We start from the raw sequence: 18,097 nt of genomic DNA on the forward strand, positions 1-18,097 counted from the left end.
GAGGACGGTAGTGGCTGTTGAAATGAGTTGGATGAGCAGGTGTCCTGCTGTGAGGTTGGCTGTGAGGCGAACTCCTAAGGCTAAAGGGCGAATGAGAAGGCTTGTTGTTTCAATTATGATGAGGGCAGGAATTAGAGGTGTTGGGGTGCCTTCTGGTAGGAGGTGTCCAAGGGAAGCTGAAGGTTGGTTTCGTAGGCCTGTTAGCAGGGTGGCAAGTCATAGAGGGAAGGCGAGGGCTAGGTTTATTGATAGTTGGGTAGTAGGTGTGAATGTGTAAGGTAGGAGGCCTAATAGGTTAATTGTTAGAAGTATAATTATGAGTGATGATAGGATTAGGGCTCATTTATGGTCTTTTTTGTTTGATGGGGTTATTAGTTGTTTTGTGATTAAATGGAGAAATCAGAGTTGAAGAGTTGAAAGACGATTTGTAACTCATCGATTGCCAGGAGAAGGAAGTAATAGGGTTGGGAATAACAGCGAGATGAGGATAAGGGGGATTCCGAAAGAAGCTTAGGTTCATGGTCAGTTTCAGGAATGGGTTTTTATAGTGAGTAGTGTTTTGTTGGAGGGTGAGTTAGTTGGGGTAAATAGTAAGAGTTTAGGTTGAAGGATAAGAGAAAAAGTGAATCATGAAGTTAGTATGATAAAAAGTCAAGGTGCGGGGTTTAGTTGGGGCGTGTCATTAAGGAGGGTGAATAATCCTCTTTCTCTAGCTTAAAAGGCTAGGCTGGTTCATAGCTTCTTAATGATTAGGATGTTAGAAGTGAAGATCAGTTTTCGAAGTGTGTTAGAGGGGCTGATTCTACTACGATAGGTATGAAGCTGTGGTTGGCTCCACAGATTTCTGAGCACTGACCGTAGAAGATTCCAGGACGGGTTGTGATAAAGGAAGTTTGGTTCAGTCGTCCTGGAATTGCATGGGTTTTTACACCAAGGCTAGGAACAGCTCAGGAGTGGAGAACGTCATCAGCTGTAACAATAATTCGAATCGGGGATTCTATTGGAATGACAATGCGGTTATCAACTTCTAGGAGGCGGAAATGACCGAGTGGTAGATCCATAGTTGGTAGTATGTAAGAGTCAAAAGATAAATCTTTAAAGTCTGTATATTCGTTGGATCAGTATCATTGGTGGCCAATAGCTTTGAGGGTGAGGTCAGGCTCATCGATTTCGTCTATCATGTAGAGGATTTGAAGGGATGGGAGGGCTAGTATAATTAGGACAATGGCAGGTAAGATTGTTCAGACTAGTTCTACTTCTTGTGCGTCGACGGTGTTGGAGGATAGTTTTTCTATAAGTATAAGAGCTAGTAAATACAGGACTAGGCTACAAATGGCTAGTGCGACTATTAGGGCGTGGTCGTGAAATTCAATAAGTTCTTCTATAATAGGGGATGAAGCGTCTTGAAAACCAAATTGAGAGTGGTTGGCCATGGAGTTGGGATGGGATGTACTGGGTTTTCACCTGTGATTTAGTCTTGACAAGACTATGTAATGATTTTACTAACAACCCATAAGAAAGAAGCATGAGTGGTTTGATGCGGTTGGCTTGAAACCAGCTTATGAGGGTTCGATTCCTTCCTTTCTTGTACTTGGACAAAAGCTGGTTCTTCAAAGGTATGGTAGGGAGGAGGGCAGCCGTGAATTCATTCAATGTTTGTGGAGGTAAGTTCTGGTTGCACTACTTTCCGTTTGGATGCGAAGGCTTCTCAGATAATGAAAATTAGTATAATTCCAGCTATTATGGAGATGAGGGAGCCGATGGAGGATAGGGTGTTTCATAGGGTATAAGCATCTGGGTAGTCTGAGTATCGTCGTGGTATACCAGCTAGGCCTAGGAAATGTTGTGGGAAGAATGTTAGGTTGACCCCAAAGAATATTACTCCAAAGTGGGCTTTAGCTCATGTAGAGTGAAGGGTGTAGCCAGTGAACAGTGGGAATCAATGTGTGAAGCCAGCTAAAATGGCGAATACTGCCCCCATAGATAATACATAGTGGAAATGTGCAACTACGTAGTAGGTGTCGTGCAGGGCGATGTCTAGGGAGGAGTTGGCAAGAACGATGCCTGTTAGTCCACCAATGGTGAAGAGGAAAATAAAGCCTAGGGCTCATAGTATGGGCGGGTCTCATTTGATTGTTCCACCGTGTAGGGTTGCTAGTCAGCTGAAGACTTTAATGCCAGTGGGGATTGCAATAATTATGGTGGCGGATGTGAAGTAAGCTCGGGTATCTACGTCCGTTCCAACTGTAAATATGTGGTGAGCTCATACGATAAAGCCCAAGAAACCAATGGATAATATGGCTCAGACTATGCCTATGTAGCCAAAGGGTTCTTTTTTACCGGCGTAGTAGGCTACAACATGGGAAATAATTCCGAATCCTGGTAGGATAAGGATGTAGACTTCTGGATGGCCAAAAAATCAGAATAAGTGTTGATATAAAATTGGGTCTCCGCCTCCTGCGGGGTCAAAGAATGTAGTGTTTAGGTTTCGATCTGTTAGAAGCATTGTAATGCCAGCAGCGAGGACTGGTAGGGAGAGGAGAAGTAGAACTGCAGTAATTAGGACGGATCAAACGAATAGAGGGGTTTGGTATTGTGAGAGAGCAGGTGGTTTTCTATTGATTGCTGTGGTGATAAAGTTGATTGCCCCAAGGATGGATGAGACACCTGCCAGGTGAAGGGAGAAGATGACAAGGTCTACTGATGCACCGGCGTGGACTAGATTTCCGGTTAGGGGTGGGTATACTGTTCATCCTGTTCCGGCCCCGGTTTCTACTGTAGAAGATGCTAGAAGAAGTAGGAAGGATGGAGGAAGTAGTCAGAAGCTCATGTGATTTATTCTTGGAAATGCTCTGTCGGGGGCACCAATTATTAATGGTACTAATCAGTTACCAAACCCTCCGATTATAATAGGTATTACTATAAAGAAAATTATAACGAAGGCATGTGCGGTGACGATTACATTGTAAATTTGGTCATCACCTAAAAGGGTGCCTGGCTGTCCTAGTTCTGCTCGAATGAGGAGACTAAGGGCTGTGCCGATTATACCAGCTCATGCGCCAAAAATAAGGTAAAGTGTGCCGATATCTTTGTGGTTAGTGGAAAATAGTCAGCGGTTGATGAAAGTCATAGGTAAGATGGTTGAGTGTAGAAGCGTTAGGCTGTAGTCCTTTTTACAGAGGTTTGATTCCTCTTCTTATCGATTCTGTAGTGAAGTTCATGTTGAGTTGCAAGCTCATTGATGTGCATTAAACATGCGCTGGGATCTAGTAGACAGAAGCCTGTTGGTTGGGGCATTTAGCTGTTAACTAAAATTTTATGGGATCAAAGCCCATCTGTCTAGGGGGAGGTTCTAGCTTAATTAAAGCATCTGAGTTGCATTCAGGAGATGCAGGTTAGTATCCTGTGTACCTTAACAGAAACTAAGAGGGATTAGCCCTTGTTTAAGGCTTTGAAGGCCTTCGGTTTAAATAACCTAAGTTTCTAAGGGATTGCGAGTACTATGGGAGATAGTGGTAGGAGTATAATTGATAAGGAGGTAAAGGTTGTGGTTAGGGTGTTAGTTGGTTTGTTAGTTTGTCATTGTTTTATGTAGTTAGTGAAGTTTGGGGGTAGTGTGATGGTTGCACAGTAGGCCAGTCGTAGGTAGAAGAAAAGTCCAAGTAAAGAGAGTAGGGTAATAGCTGTGGCTACTACTGTTAGTTCTTGTTTTGTGAGCTCTTGAATAATTAACCATTTGGGTAGGAATCCCGTTAGGGGAGGAAAACCTGCAAGGGAGAGGAGAGTGAGCATAAGGATTGTGGTTAGTGATGGAATTTTGGTTCATGTGGATATAACAGTGGATAGTTTTAGGGTATTGGTTGTGTTAAGGATGAAGAAGATGGCGGAAGTTGTTACAGTATATAGATAGAAGGTAATTAAAGTCAGATTGGGGTTATAGTTGAGAATAATAGTTATTCATCCTAGGTGTGCGATAGATGAGAAATAAAAAGATTTTCTCTCTACTTCCTGTCAGCAGCGATACCTGGCCACTTCATGGGAAGCAGGGCTTCACCACACAGAGAAGCCGCTCAGAAGGCATGTATTGTAAAAAAATGGATTTTCCCCCTTTCCTGTTCCTTTCCTGAGCTCTTGTAGCTGAGCTGACGCCACATATTCTGCAATGTCCCTTTGGTCCATTTGGCTCAACTGACCTGTCTGTATCGCCTCCCATGATCTTGCCCCCGATTCAGGGGACGAAGCCGACAATGCAGATGCTGCACCAGCCCTGCTCAGCAGTTGCCAAAGCACTGGTGTGATTAACCCCTTTGCAGCTCCCAATGCAAAGCACAGCACTGTGACGCCTGCAGTGAGAAAATGAACTCCAACTCAGACAGACCCAACACATGTGGGATTCTGAAATGTCTCAGGGTTCCTTTGGTTCCACGATGCCCCTCTCAGACCTGGCAGTAGAAAAATAAATCAAAAAATTGAGAAGAAATCATCTTAAAGTCATGCTAAGCCTGTCTTCTACAGTCCAGAATCTCTATATGTGTGACTGCAGATACTTGGGATGAGGGTAGATGCTCAGAGGAATTCATGGGTTTGATCTAGGAAACCTGTCCCAAAGTTTTCACTGCCTTTTCCTCCTTGGACATTTCCTGATGGCCGGAGGAAGCTCATGTCCAACAGCAGCAGGTGACCCTTGTATAACAAGGAAAGAATGATGCTCCTCATGCGGTGGTGAGACAAAGAGAAGTTTATTCAAAATTCCCACTCTTAAATCCCTGCGTACCATGTGACTTCTTCAGCCAATAGAGTTATATGTGACTGCGCATGTCCCCTCGGGCCCATCGCCCTGGCACATCCCCTGTGCATCCAGACACGCCTCCCACACAGCTCCATCCCCCACTTCCTCCTCCTGGCTGCAGCTCTTGCACTTCTGCTTCTTCCTGGGCATCTCCCTGGCTGCCCTCCTGGGCAACGGCCTCATCCTCAGCGCCGTAGCCTGTGACCACCACCTGCACACCCCCCAGGGACTTCTTCCTGCTCCACCTCTCCCTCACACACCCGGGCTGCATCTGCACCACTCTCCCCAAAGCCATGACCAATTCCTTCTGGAACACCAGGGGCATGTCCTACTCAGGATGAGCTGCACAGGTGTTTTTTGCTTTTCTTCTTGATCACAGCGGAGCTTGCCCTTCTCACCATCATGTCCTATGACCGCTACGTGGCCATCTGCAAAGCCCTTCACTACAGGACCCTCCTGGGCAGCAGAGCTTGTGCCCACGTGGCAGCAGCTGCCTGGGCCACTGGGAAGCGGGTCTGGCCCTGGGGCTGCAGGAGCTGCCGCCTGAGCTGATGATCTCCTGAGCAGTCCAGACATGCAGTCACTGTCCCTGTCCTCTATTGCCTCCCTTTCTTGCTGCAGGACCAGAAACGACTGTGCTGCTCTGCTGGGCTGGAGCGGGGCAGGGAGATGGGGGACCAGGGAGGGGCTGGTCTGGGCAGTTCCAGTGACTAGAAAACCCCAATGTTCATCTGAAGTGTAGGAGTGGGCAGGGTGGGAGCATTACAGGGCTGAGGTGGCTCCAGGCTCTGGGAGTGGTAGCAGGAGCCCAGGGAGACACTGCCCCTGCTGCAATGAACTGCCTGTGTGTGTGCCAGGGAAGGACTCGTGTCTCTGAACACCCCAGCGTGTGTGCATCAGTCCAGCTCAGGGTTGGACACCTCTCAGAGCCCTGACACATTTCTCTGTGTGACTCCAGGAAAACCCCCGCTGTGCCAGGGAGTTACCAGATCCTTTGCTGTCACCCTCCTGGTGTCCTGTGTAATGATGAAACTAGAAAAGGTGATCATCATACCCTGGTAATTTTCTAAGAGGAGAAATGTCACTGCTGGAAAGAAGTTTCACTGAAGAGGTGAGGAACATCATTGTTTCCTTCAGTCTGTTCCACAGCAGGTTCCCCTGGAGCCCCAGGGACACCTGCGGGGAACCCAGAGGGGCAGAGAAAGGGCTGCCTTTGGCTCTTGCTGTGCTGCTCAGCTGGGCCGGGCTCCTGGCACACAGGGAAATCCTGGCAAGCGGGCAGCACTGCAGAGACACAGCTCTGCCCAGGAGCAGCTCCTCTGCACAGCCCAGCAGGGCCGAGGGCACTGCCTGTAGGCACAAGAGAAGAGAAGAAAGGCAAAGGGAGGTTAAAGGCAGCAGAAAGATGGGAGGTGTTCAGCTGAGACACAACTTGGGGACACAACTTCACACTCCTCTGCAGAGTGAGTCTACAGGTGCAGGGCAATGTCGCTTGTGTTCCTAGAGGAATCTCCTAAAGCTCCCACATGCCACAGCCTTGCACATCTGTCAGGACTCTCCCAGTTTCTCTGTTGCGCTGGAGGAGGATGTTCTCCAGGGCAGGCCTTCCCTGCAGCACCGTCAGAGGGACAGCACAGGTGGGCTCCTTCTGCCAGGGATGGCTGCGGGGTGGGAAGGTGGGGGTGCAGCCAGGGATGCCCGGGGCTGTCCTGCAAAGCAGGGTCCCTGTGCTCCGGGGTTCTTTGTGCCAGGGCAGGGACTTTGCTGCCTACTGGGGTCTGGTCTCATCCTGCCTGGGTAGTTGCCCACCCCTCTGCAGGGAGAAGCTGTCGGTGGGTGGTGAGAACCCCAGCAGGAGTCAGGCAGATTCTTCCTGCCGTTGGATGAGGTGTGTGTGGTCAGGGCTGTGGGAGGTCAGGGTTGCTCCCAGATCCAGATCACACCAGCACATTTCCAAGAGCACTGTCAAATGGGAAGGACAAAGCACAATTATTAAGAAGGAATGGAACTTTTCTCAGTCAGTGTTTTCAGTTTCCTACTCCTGAGGAATCTGGAGGTTGAGAAATGGAAAAGGAGCTCCCATGTTGGACAAGTCACTGAGACTCCTGAGTTGTAACTTGGAATGCACAAGTGCTTCTGTAAGCAACTTCCTAAAGTGCTTTCAGCCTCTGCTCTGCTTTTGACAGAAGCAGCATCACTTCTGCTGGACCCATCTGTTTTTTCTTTATCTGCCCTTTTCCACCTGCAAAAAGAAAAGTTGCCCAGTCAGTGCGCTGCAAACAGGCAGGTTTCTCTCAGGTCACAGTGAGTGCACAGACATTCGGATGGAGTGATGACAGGGAAGTCATGAATGGATTTCTGATGTTGAGTCTACTGTTTTGAAATCAGAAAATGTGCTGTTGAAGTCATCGTTAGCCTTTGAGAGGGAAACAGGAGAAAAATCGGATAAATTTGTTGCTAAAAATGAGCTGCTTCAAACTGAGGTTGACCACCTTCAAAGTCTTGTTAAAATTTGGATGATTATGAAACAGTCAACTCACGGATTACCCCCATCAATACTAGACAATGCCCGCCGTATAAAGGCATAAAGCTCTCCCAGCCCCTCCAGGAACCCTCAAATCCCATCCCGGTCCCACAGGACACTCCCAACTTCCCCTTAAACCCTCCGAGGCCCCCAGACTGCCTCCCTGACCCACGAAAACCCACAAGATGCCCCCAAACCCCTCCCAGTTACCTCCAGCCCTCCCAGGACCTTTCAAACCCTCTCCTAGTTGCCCCCTTCCCCTTGAGTATGCCCCCAAACTCTCTCCCAGTTCCTTCCCACATCCCCGACGATTCCCCAAAACCCCTCACAGCTGCCCCAATCTCCCCAACCTCCCTCCCAAACCCCCAAACTCCCCCAAACACCTTCCCACTTACCCCCACGACCTCCAACCCCTTCTCAGCCTCCCCATTCCTTCCCAAAGCCCCTCCCAGTTGCCGGCCCGTCCCCCAGGCTCGGGTGAGGAGGTGCCCCAGGCTGACGGGCCCGCCCAGACAGGGGCGGTTCCAGCAGCATGTCAGGAGCCACCCCCTGCCCCGAAAGCTCCCGCCCGCCCTGGAGCCACCTCAGCTGCCCCTGCAGGGGAGAAATCCAGGCCGGAGCAGAGCAGGGGGCAGGGCCGGGCTGGGACCTCGATGGACGGGGGCACTGGGAGAGCAGGGGAGAGACCGGGATGGGCTGAGAGGGCACTGGGGGAGAGGGGAGACACTGGGATGGGCTGAGGGGGCACTGGGAGGGAGAGGGGAAAGTTTTTTGCCCCTTTCCTGGGCACTTGAACACCCTCTGCACCCCCTTCCTGGCCGTACCGGCTGTCCTTCCCCCCCAAGCCATGAACAGGTTTTGGGGCTCCCTCGTGGGTCGCAGCCAATAGAACGGCTCTGCTGGAATGACGTCATTGCCAAATTCTGCTGGGTCCCTGTCCTTGTGCCGGTGAGTCACCCAATAGAACGTCGAAACTTCCGCGGGGGCTGCCGGGAGCGGGGCGGTGATGGCGGGGGAGGGGAGGATCGGGATCTAACCTGATTGGTCCCGATCGATCCCGGCCCCAGGGTCTCCCCCCGCCGCGCTGTTTTTCACGTGCGGCCCCAACGAGGCCATGGTGGTGTGGGGTGAGTTCAGGGGGTCCGGGGGCTCCTGGTGACCCCTCCGAATCTCCCCCAAGACTCTCGGGAACCGGCCAGATACCCCCAAGACTCCTGGGGACCCTCCGCCTTTCCCCCTCCTCCCCCAAATCTCCTGTGCATCCCCTTAACCCTTGAAAATCTCCTGGGACCACCTCAGACCCCCAGACTCCCTCCTGGGGACCCCCAAACACTCTTCAGGACTCCGGGGCCCCTCCCGACCCCCTCCTAGAGTCTTTTGGGTGTCACCAACCCTTTACGGCGGATTCCTCCGTCCATTTTTCCACCCCGGACTACTGGGGGTCCACCCCCCCAAGAAACTACTGGGAACTCCCCAGTGTCCCACCACGAGATTCCTGGGTCCCTCCCCCCCCCAAACCCCCTGTGGGTGCCCCCATCCTTTCTTCCCCTCGAAAATATTCTTGGGGGTCCCCCAATGTCTCCTCCAGCCCCCATCCTGCCAGGGATGGATTTGGGGGGATCTCCTTCCCCTTCCCTCTGGCTCGAAGGCAAATGCCCCCCCTGTCCTTCTTCCTTCGCCCCCAGGCAGAAAAGAGAAGAGAAACAGCCAGTTGGCCCTGGTAGGTGTGGGTGTGTGCAGGCTGTGGTTGAGTGGTTGAGAAGGGAGAGGAGGGGGCTGGTGTTTGGGCCAAGTCCAGCAGGTGATGTCTTTTGTATCTGGCAGTCCTTGGTCGGCTCCACGACCATCCAGCTGTCAGTGTTCATGACATACCCATCAGCCCTTCTCTTCTTGGCTCCTACACTTGCCAACCCTAAGCTGCTCCTAAGTTCTCTTGCTGTCAGTTCATAAAGAGGTCTTGTCAAGTGTTACTGATTTAGAAACTAAAGCCTGACATCTTTGTCTTTGCCAAAGATGTGTGTGAAAGGGCAGTGCTGTTGCAAAGCAGTGTTGAGCTTCACATTGGGTGACTTGGCAGCTTCCTCTGCATCACCCATGCACCCTGGGTTTCTTTGAAAAGTACTTTTCACTCCAAATGTGACACCACATTAGCCTGTAGGACATCCTGTCCCCAAATGGATAACTGTAAATATTAATAATAAAAAAGTGACCCCCTCCATTATTCAAGAAAAGCTTGTATGTCTGTACTAAAAGCATCCAAGGGTCACGTCCCCCAGTTTTCTATCTGACAAGGGTTTGGAGGGGCTGCTTTGTGCAGGGAACCCTTTGGGGACCCCTTGCACATGGGTAGGGCTGCACTCTGGGGGTGTGGGGCTTTGGTTCTTTGGTTGCCAGGGGCCACTGTGAGTCACTGAGCCGGGGTGGGGACAATGGGCAGGGCTGGCTGGGACAGGTTGTGGCACCTGTGACATAAAAGGGAAGTGTCCCCGTGGGGCAGCTCTGCAGGGTCCATCAGGGGATGCTGCCCAGTGCAGCCTGTGCTGTGGGGAGCACGCACACAGGGAGAGGTTGGGCCGGACGAGGGCCAGGGCAGCAAGGCCGCCCCAGGGAGTGGGTTCTGCCCCTGCCTGCAGGGCCCAGCCCCTGGCAGGAGCGCCTTGGGCAGGGCCCGGTGCTGCTGCTGGGGCAGGGGGTGAGGCCTTGCCGCCTGCCAGCTGCCTGGGCCCCTGTCCTTGCTGCGCCACATCCCCGAGGCTCCATCCCCGCTCCCCCAGCGCCAGCTCCCTCCTTCCCAGCCCCAACCAAACCCTTCTCTGTGTCCTCCTGCAGGCCATGGCTTTCACAACATTCCTTTTGGTGCTTGTGCAAAGCATCATCCAGTCCCTGCAGGCGGTCGGGGAGGGGCTGCACAAGACTCTGAGCTTGGAGGTCTTTTCCAAGCTGAAGGGCTCTTGGATTCTGTGATTGTGTGCTGGATTCAGCTGGGTCCGTGTTAGCAGCATTAGTTTGCTCCCAAAGTTTCCTCGCTGTCAGCTCTTGTGGCCTAAGGCTTGAGCTCCTTTAGCTCCTTGTGCTGAGCTACTGCTGGGAAACGAGAGGCCTCTGCGAGCAGATTCCTGGTGTTCCCTGTAGAACAGTGAGGGAGAAGGTGTAGTCAAGTGGGAAGAGGAGTACTGTTTGTGTGTGACCTCCTATGTGGCCTTGGCGCCTTTGAGGGTCTTGAAGGAGAAAAGAGCTTTGTTAAAGTGAGAAGTGAAATAGTGTGTTGGCTGTGGGAATGGGAAGGGAAGAGGAACGGAGAATTGGAAGGGAAAGAGGAATGGAAAGACATCTGCTGATGCTGTCATTTGTTATGTTTGCATGTAGCAGGGTGTGGTGGAAGAAAAAAACAATTGGGAAAGATATGTGGCATGGAGAAGCATCTATGGGAACTAGATGGACTTTTATACACTGGACAATTCATCCACCGGACTGACAGTTGTTCCCCAGTTTTACCCCAGTTTATTGCTGTATTGTCATGGAGTTTTATGTACCCCAGTTTACTGTTGAATTTTTATGAAGTTTGTTATACCTCCATATTGTTCCCCTTTCTCCCTCAGATTTTCCTGCCCAAAGTTGTTTGTCACCCTGTCCTCCCCTGCTTTCCCGCTCCTCTGCCACTGATTGACTACAGTTTGCTGCAGTGCAAAGAGAGCTCCCATTGACCCTTTCTCCTGGAGACTCCGAAGTTCCACCCGCCTTTTCCCTGTCTCCCTATCACACTTTTCCCTGAGTTGTCAGTTCCATGCTCCTCCCCAGTTCAGAATCCTCCCCTCAGACTTACCTTATTTAAAACCCTGTTGTCCCTGAATAAAGTGGCATTGCTGCACGAACCCTCAACTGTGCCAAGAACCGTTATTGCAGTGCTCGGTCCCATTTCCCATCCCCCCGGACCATGGCAAGTGGCGCCCAACGTGGGGCACAGTTGAGGACTCTCATATTGAGAGAACTCCTGTGTCCTCACTTGGGTTCAGGTGACGCCAGGAGAGGCGATCGTCCCCGTCGGTCCTCCTCAGCAGAACGGACGGCTGTGGGCTCAGCGGTAGCTGCACGGGTCGACGCACCAGACAGGTGAACTGCTGAGGACATTTCTCACCCTACCCTAACACCCACAGCCCGGCAGAACACCAAAGGGAGGACTTTCCATCAAGAGACTGTTGTTGAGACCCGACTAACATCAACATGGGACTCACACTCTCAACCTCCCAAAAATTTGTATACAGGCGCCTAAAAGACTTTGTAATAGAACACGGTCACCCCTTAGATAAAAAATTGGTAAAATCACTCGCCAGATGGCTCGACCACAAGGGTCACCAGCTTGCTGAGGACACCAGCGTAGAGCAGTGGCAAGCCATAGGCTACAGCCTCTGGCGGGACAGCGATAAGGGGGACCGTATAGCTAAAGAGGCGCTCATCGCATGGAGGTTAGTTCTGATGGTGCTACAGCACCAGATGATGAACAAGAATATCAGCCTCCCCAAGACAGACACTGAGCGGACAGAGAGGGACACTGAGCAGACAGAGACGGACACTGAGCAGACAGACACACAAGATGGAGGGAGGGGGAAGAAACCATCGCGCCAAATTCAAAATGGCGTCGAGGAGGAGGGACCCAGGGACCACGCGGAGAAAAGGCGGGAAGGGACACCGCGGGAAAAATCAGCACAGGAAAGGAGGAGGCGGGTTCCCTTAGCACCACCCTCCAGGTAGCCTCCGCCTCCACCTGATTGCATCAGAGATCCCTCCCCCGGCATGCCCACGAGCACACCCACTTCCTCCAGCCCCGCCTCTTCCCCGGATACATCACCTTCAAGGGGCGGAAGGGTGGCAAAGGACAGGGTCAAGGCGAAGGTCAGGGCCTCCTTCCGGCAAGATGGCTGCGCCCATAGGCCTCACACCACCGAGGCCTACCCCGCCTGCCGCCACCCTGAACCGGACATAGACTTAATGCAGCACTCCCCTGAATGGCAGCTTAAGCTACCAGATATCTGGAGAGCCTTCAGGGAGGAGGCTGCTAGCGCTAAAGACACTGAATTCCTAAAAGCATTTCCCATCTATGTAGAGGAAGGAAGGGCCCCAGAGTGGCTGTAGGGAATTGGCTATAGAACACGGCTTGCCTAGGCCGTGGGAACATCTTAGATAGCGAGGTTACAGTGCCCTTGTACCCTGTTAGCTGGCTGGTAAACAGGACATTGTGATTAGCAAAACAAAAAGCAACTGAGTACCACCTGTGTCAACAAAGAAATGAGTAAGAGGTGAGATCAACATTTAAGCAGAACCAATAATGAGCTTAGCTTTTGCAATATGTATGAACTAATTATAAAGCATATATTAAGCTGTTAGCAATGATCAATAAATGAAGCTTGCTGATTCTCATATTGAGCGTCTCATTCTTCCCTCGTCACGACAAATGGCGCCCGAACAGGGACTAAGTTGAATCTGCAGTCCCCGAAGCTTGAACAGGGGGTAAGTTAAATCTGCATCCCCCAGGGGCTAAGTTAAATCTGTATGCCCCAAGGGATTAAGTTGAATCTGCGGTCCCCGAAACCTGAACAGGGGGTAAGTTAAATCTGCATCCCCCAGGGGCTAAGTTAAATCTGTATGCCCCAAGGGACTAAGTTGAATCTGCGGTCCCCGAAACCTGAACAGGGGGTAAGTTAAATCTGCATCCTCCGAAGCCACGGTCTGACGCAGTAGCCGGTCGGTCCTGAAGCAGCACAAGAGGCGAAAGAGCTAGACTCCGCGCCCCAGGCGACCTTACAGAAGGGTCCTGGCCGACAACACCGCCGACGTCTTGTAAAAGGCTGCAACAATGCGCTGAAGATTTATAGGTATGGAAAGACAAGCTTTATTACTCCAGTGCTTTTTAGAAAAGCGGGGACTTAAGGGTATAGCTTTGAAAAAAGAATTACCAAGATTGCTTACGACAAGTGTTGCTAAAAGTTGTTTTGTGGACCCTAATACAGTTTTTGATAAAAGAGAATGGAGACGTTATGAGGTTAAGTTGTGGGAGGTTGACGCGGAGACGGAGCTCAATGTAACATGACAGAAGTGGAGAAACTGCCAGGCCAACCAGACAAGACGCCTGGACAGGTGAGCCACCGAGAACAAAAGGGATCTAATGTTGCATCTATATGGAAGTCTATCCTACTTAAAAAAGGAAGAAAAATTAGATGAACTGGCTTTGCGGCAGATGCTGCTTTCATGTAAGGGCCAGGGATATGAAGCGAACACTGTAACTGCCTTTACTATCTCTACTTGGAAAGAACTTAGTGATAAGCTCTTTACTGCTACCTCTAAGGGAGAAAAAGTTGCTGCTTCCCTCCTTACAACTTGGCGATTGTTATCTGGAATAGTAAAAGGCATTAGAGCACAGTATGAGGACATTAGAATGCTACTAGATACCATCATACAGAGAAATCGTGTAAAAAGGGAGTCGAGCGGAGTTGAAGGGAGACGGAGCGGGACAAGAAATCACGGATCGGAGCCGGGGACAACCGAGCGGCCCCGCCAACATGAACACGGTGCTAGCATCTCGGCAGTGCATATCCAGGACGATCGGAGATGACGGCTGCAGTGTGAAAGTACTGCTGATGGACCAGAGATGAACTTTACGAGCACTATGACTGAGTTCCACCTTAAGACATTTCCAGCTTTTCATCTGAACTGTACTGCGGGACTGCGCTGCGCGTTTGTGGCTGTGTTCACGGCGCTGTGTGCTTATGCCGCCGTGCCGAGTGAACCCGTGCTGGCGCCGGGTCTGTCCGCCTGTGGCGGGTGTCTACGGGGCGGCGCCGGGCAGTGGGGCAGTGGCGGTGGTCGCGGTGCCTGTGCGGAGCGGTGTGCCCGCGCGCGTGCACGCCGGTGGCTCTGGGCCCGGCGAGCAGCGGGGGGACTCTGTGTCCCCCGCACTGCTGACAGCCATGGTCCTGGGGGGTGTGCGTTCCCCTTCCCTTCTTTGCAGCGAGTGTTTTTTCCCTGGTGCCGCTCCTCTTCCTAGAGCGGCGAGTTAATGATGGTAGCAAAAGCCTTGAGGGGTGCAGCTGGAGGAGGGGGAAAGCTGTTTCTCCTTTTCCCCGTTAGACCAATCACCCCCTCTCTGAAACTGTTTGCAGCTGTTCTCTCCCTCTCCTATGTTTTTGTCTTTTCTTAAGCAGACTCTGTGATTAAGTTCCTTCTGCTGATTTTCTTTGGGTGAGCCCGGTCCCTCCTCCCCCTCCTTCGTCCTTCGGCAATGAGGGGCGGGGGGGAGGCAAAGACGATAAAACACAGAAAAAAGGGAAAAGAGAAAAAACAACTTAAAATTAATAATATCCCAACTTATAAATCAGATAAGATTGCATTGTTTTTACAGCAATAGGTGTTACGCATGCAGCGTGCTCATGGCATTCTCAAATGTTTTCTTCAAAAACAGAAAGGGAGACTGACGAAAAATCCTTTGAAGCAAGATTAGAAATAATGCAACATCCGTGCTTAGCCTTTTGCATATTACAGAAGGTTATTAAGAATTTCCTATAGCTTGCTATTTCGCATCTCTTACATGAAATTTTGCTGTTTCCCCCAGGGGCAGGGTGCAGGTAGAAGATTTGGAGACAGAATGATGAGACAGAAGGTCTCATCAGAACGATGAGAGAGAATAGTCTTGCCCCCTGCAAAAGTAGTTTTATTGCCTTTATGACAGAATATCATTGCTCTATGAGAAGGGTTGAAGATTTCCAAGATAATATTCCGTTCTTTCTTGCTGTATCTGTCTTTTACATAGAGAGTTATGCAGGATTTGCAGATTGCTGATGATGGTTATGCCATAAATTTCCTTTGAATTATGAAACTGATAAGAAGTGCACAGTCAATGACTACTTGAAAATGTGTGTGATTGAGGAGCATGTTTGAGGTGGCCACCTGAATGTGGTGTGAAAGAGAAAAGCTACATGAATGTGTGACTGTGTAAACTTAAAAATACCTTCTGCCGGTGTTAAGATTTTAGAGATGTGTAACATGATTCTGTTGAACCATAGTGAATCCTTATTCTGAATGGTATATGAATTCTTCAAATTCCCACCGTGAGTGATGAGGTTTTAGTTATTTCTAGACAAGCCCTGTCCGGCTAGCTGTATGATCTGAACTGAAGTTAAATAAGAAGTTCTTACAAAAATTTAATATTCTATTACAACCATGTATGAAATTTATGCAAGTTAAGTCTCAGGTGGAGTTTTTCCACTGCTGTTGTTCCTTAGCTGTGTAAGCTGCGCAGGAGACCACTAGTTTTAGAGCAAGTAAAAATCATAAGCCAGCAAACATTAGTGCAGACTACAAGGTTGGCAGAGCCCGAAACAAAATACACCACTATGCATCCAGGTGCCCGGGAACCATTCTTACAATTCATGGAAAAGCTGCAAGATGCTGTAGAGAAACAAGTTTTGTGACAGATACAGAAGTTGCTAGTTACATAACTAGCTAGAGATAATGCAGGCTTGTGCCAGGGTGAGGTCCTTAGACCATCAAATAATTGCATTTGCATCTGCTATGGCAGTAGTGAGAGTCGTTTTGAGCTTTTCTGTGTTTTCCAGGATTTAAATCAGGAGTTGTCGATGTTGCTGCCTTGTTTGCTCAGCTCGTTGCAGGGGCAGACTGTCAAGGCCATCCTGCGTGCCTTCTCAAAAACATCTGTAGTGTTGTGGATAGTGTGTCTTCAGGCCTCCTGGCTGGAGGCCAGAGCAGACCAATTATGTTGATCAGTGTGACCAGAGCTGAAGTGTTGTTTTAAAGAATCCTTATATATTGTCTTCAAAACCCCTCCCATGCAACAGCTGGTAGCAATATTAATTGTAAAACAGCTAGTCTCTCCTCCTTAAAACATGCCCTACCCATTGTAGCTGTGTTCTCAGCAAAATAGCCTCACTAATTGTGATTAATCCTTGTTTTATACCAGATGTATTGCTTGCATAATTTGACTAGTGAATGTTTAGGGTTGTACGAAGGCAACGTGTATTCTTTGTGATGCTCAAAGCTTGCTGTTAATTGTCCAAACAAACAAACAAACTTCTATAGTCATTCCAAGAGTTAAGGTTGTGATATTAGGAGGTACTGCTTGGAGTTTTCCTTTAGAACATACAGATCCTGTGTGACTTAAACAATGGCTCCTACCTACAGAACAGCTGTTGGCCCTGCAACAGCTTGTCAGAAGGCAGCTTGATTCTGATTACATTGAACCATCTCAGAATCCTTTAATTACCCCTGTGTTTGTGATAAAAAAAAAATCTATGAAATGAAAACCTTTGCATGATCTCAGACAGGTTGGTGCAATCATGGTTAGTAAGCATTGGCTTACTGACCCCTTCTGTGCTTTCTGCTGAATAACCCATTGTTATTATTGATTTGACAGGTTATCTTCTCACAATCCAGTTAGATCCCAGTGATAGAGAAAAAATGTGCATTTTTAGTTCCATCTATTATTCGTGCAGAACCTTATGAGTGTTATCCATAGAAAACCCTCTCCCATAGAATGAAAGGTTTTTCTATAATTTGTCAGTGGTTTATGTTTCCAATGCAATTTTCTGACTGTCTTTGTTGTCATTATATAGATGATATTTCTGCTAGCTGTAACCACTGAGGATTAGCTGGGTGTGTTGGACGCTGAAACCAGAAAGAGTCTACAATTCTTTGGCCTAGTAGTTGCTCCTGACACGGTGCAGTGAAAAGTACTCTGGAAATATTTAGGGTTCATGTACACAAAAAGCAGTCATTTCTCAACCAGTTATGCCAAGTCTTAATTTTCAAGCGTTGTTTGTACTCTAAAGAACTCCTTTGCAGAGGATTGTTCCAGCAAGTTTCCTATGCTTCGATCCAGTGCAGTTTCATAGTTTTTTACCTCTTTTACAGTTTTGAGAAAAACACGCTGTACTTGGCCAAAAGCCTCCTTTAAGCTGATGGTCTTGTGGTCCCTGTGGGAGCTGGGGGCGGAGCGCAGCGTGCAGGTGTGGACCTTGTCCTTCTCACAGTAGCATTCCAGCAGTTTACTGTACTGGGGGATTTTCTCTCAGCCAAAACCTGGGCACCACAGAGCCCCACCAGGACGTAGTTTTTTCTGAGTGTTCTTTGTGCTATGCTTACTCAGGCACAGGGAGACCTTGCAGGTCAGGCAAGTCTTCATGGCTGAACGGGGACCTGTGGGGTAAAGGCAGAGTGGGCACTGGGAAGGGCCCTGCTGGCATATTTCTGTTCCTTCTGTATGCATGCACTCCTTGCAGAAGCTGTGACCGCACCCCAGAGACATAGGGTTCCTGTAAATGTCCAGGCAGATGGGGCATGTCAGTTCGTCCTTCAGCCTGGCCTCAGCACCCACCTCGGCCATGTTGCCTAAGCTTCGTGACAGGGCTGAGAGCAAGGAGGAGGGCACTGGTGAGAAACTGAGAGCACAGCATACAGAAGCCTTCAGATGTCGATTTAGCTTAATTCATTCTATTGCTCGCTCAGTTGTTGTCTCTTGTCCGGATTGTCGTCGTGCTTGTACTGTCTATTTTAGTACTAACCCTCGAGGTCTTACTCTGGCAAAAGATCCCCAAGAGTTAGATTTAATGGGATCACTGTCTGTACATAACACAAGTGGTAATGGGACTCAAACCTGTTTTATGTTGAGATTATTTCAATCTAGATTAAGTGTTTATCAAAACCATGACTTGTCCAGCTGGCACAAACTGCCTAGCCTGTACACAAAAGAACTGTAGAGCCTGAGTGAAACAGTAGAA

The 18,097-nt window shown here is 49.6% G+C and overlaps 1 protein-coding gene across 1 annotated transcript in view; it reads right to left on the reverse strand.

The window, feature by feature from the left end:
- Nucleotides 1–1,514: 1,514 nt before the first annotated feature.
- LOC127462867 (hydrocephalus-inducing protein homolog) overlaps nt 1,515–18,097 on the reverse strand; it is a 131,371-nt gene continuing 114,788 nt past the window's right edge. Inside the window, exon 69 of the mRNA XM_051771804.1 lies at nt 1,515–2,555. Coding sequence (XP_051627764.1) covers nt 2,420–2,555 — 136 coding nt within the window. The 3' untranslated portion in view covers nt 1,515–2,419. The remainder of the gene's footprint in view (nt 2,556–18,097) is intronic.

The sequence above is a fragment of the Manacus candei genome, unplaced genomic scaffold (assembly GCF_025592945.1).
Source record: "Manacus candei isolate 608988 ecotype Guabito, Panama unplaced genomic scaffold, ASM2559294v1 h1tg000142l, whole genome shotgun sequence".
In the NCBI taxonomy this organism is placed as follows: Eukaryota; Metazoa; Chordata; class Aves; order Passeriformes; family Pipridae; genus Manacus; species Manacus candei.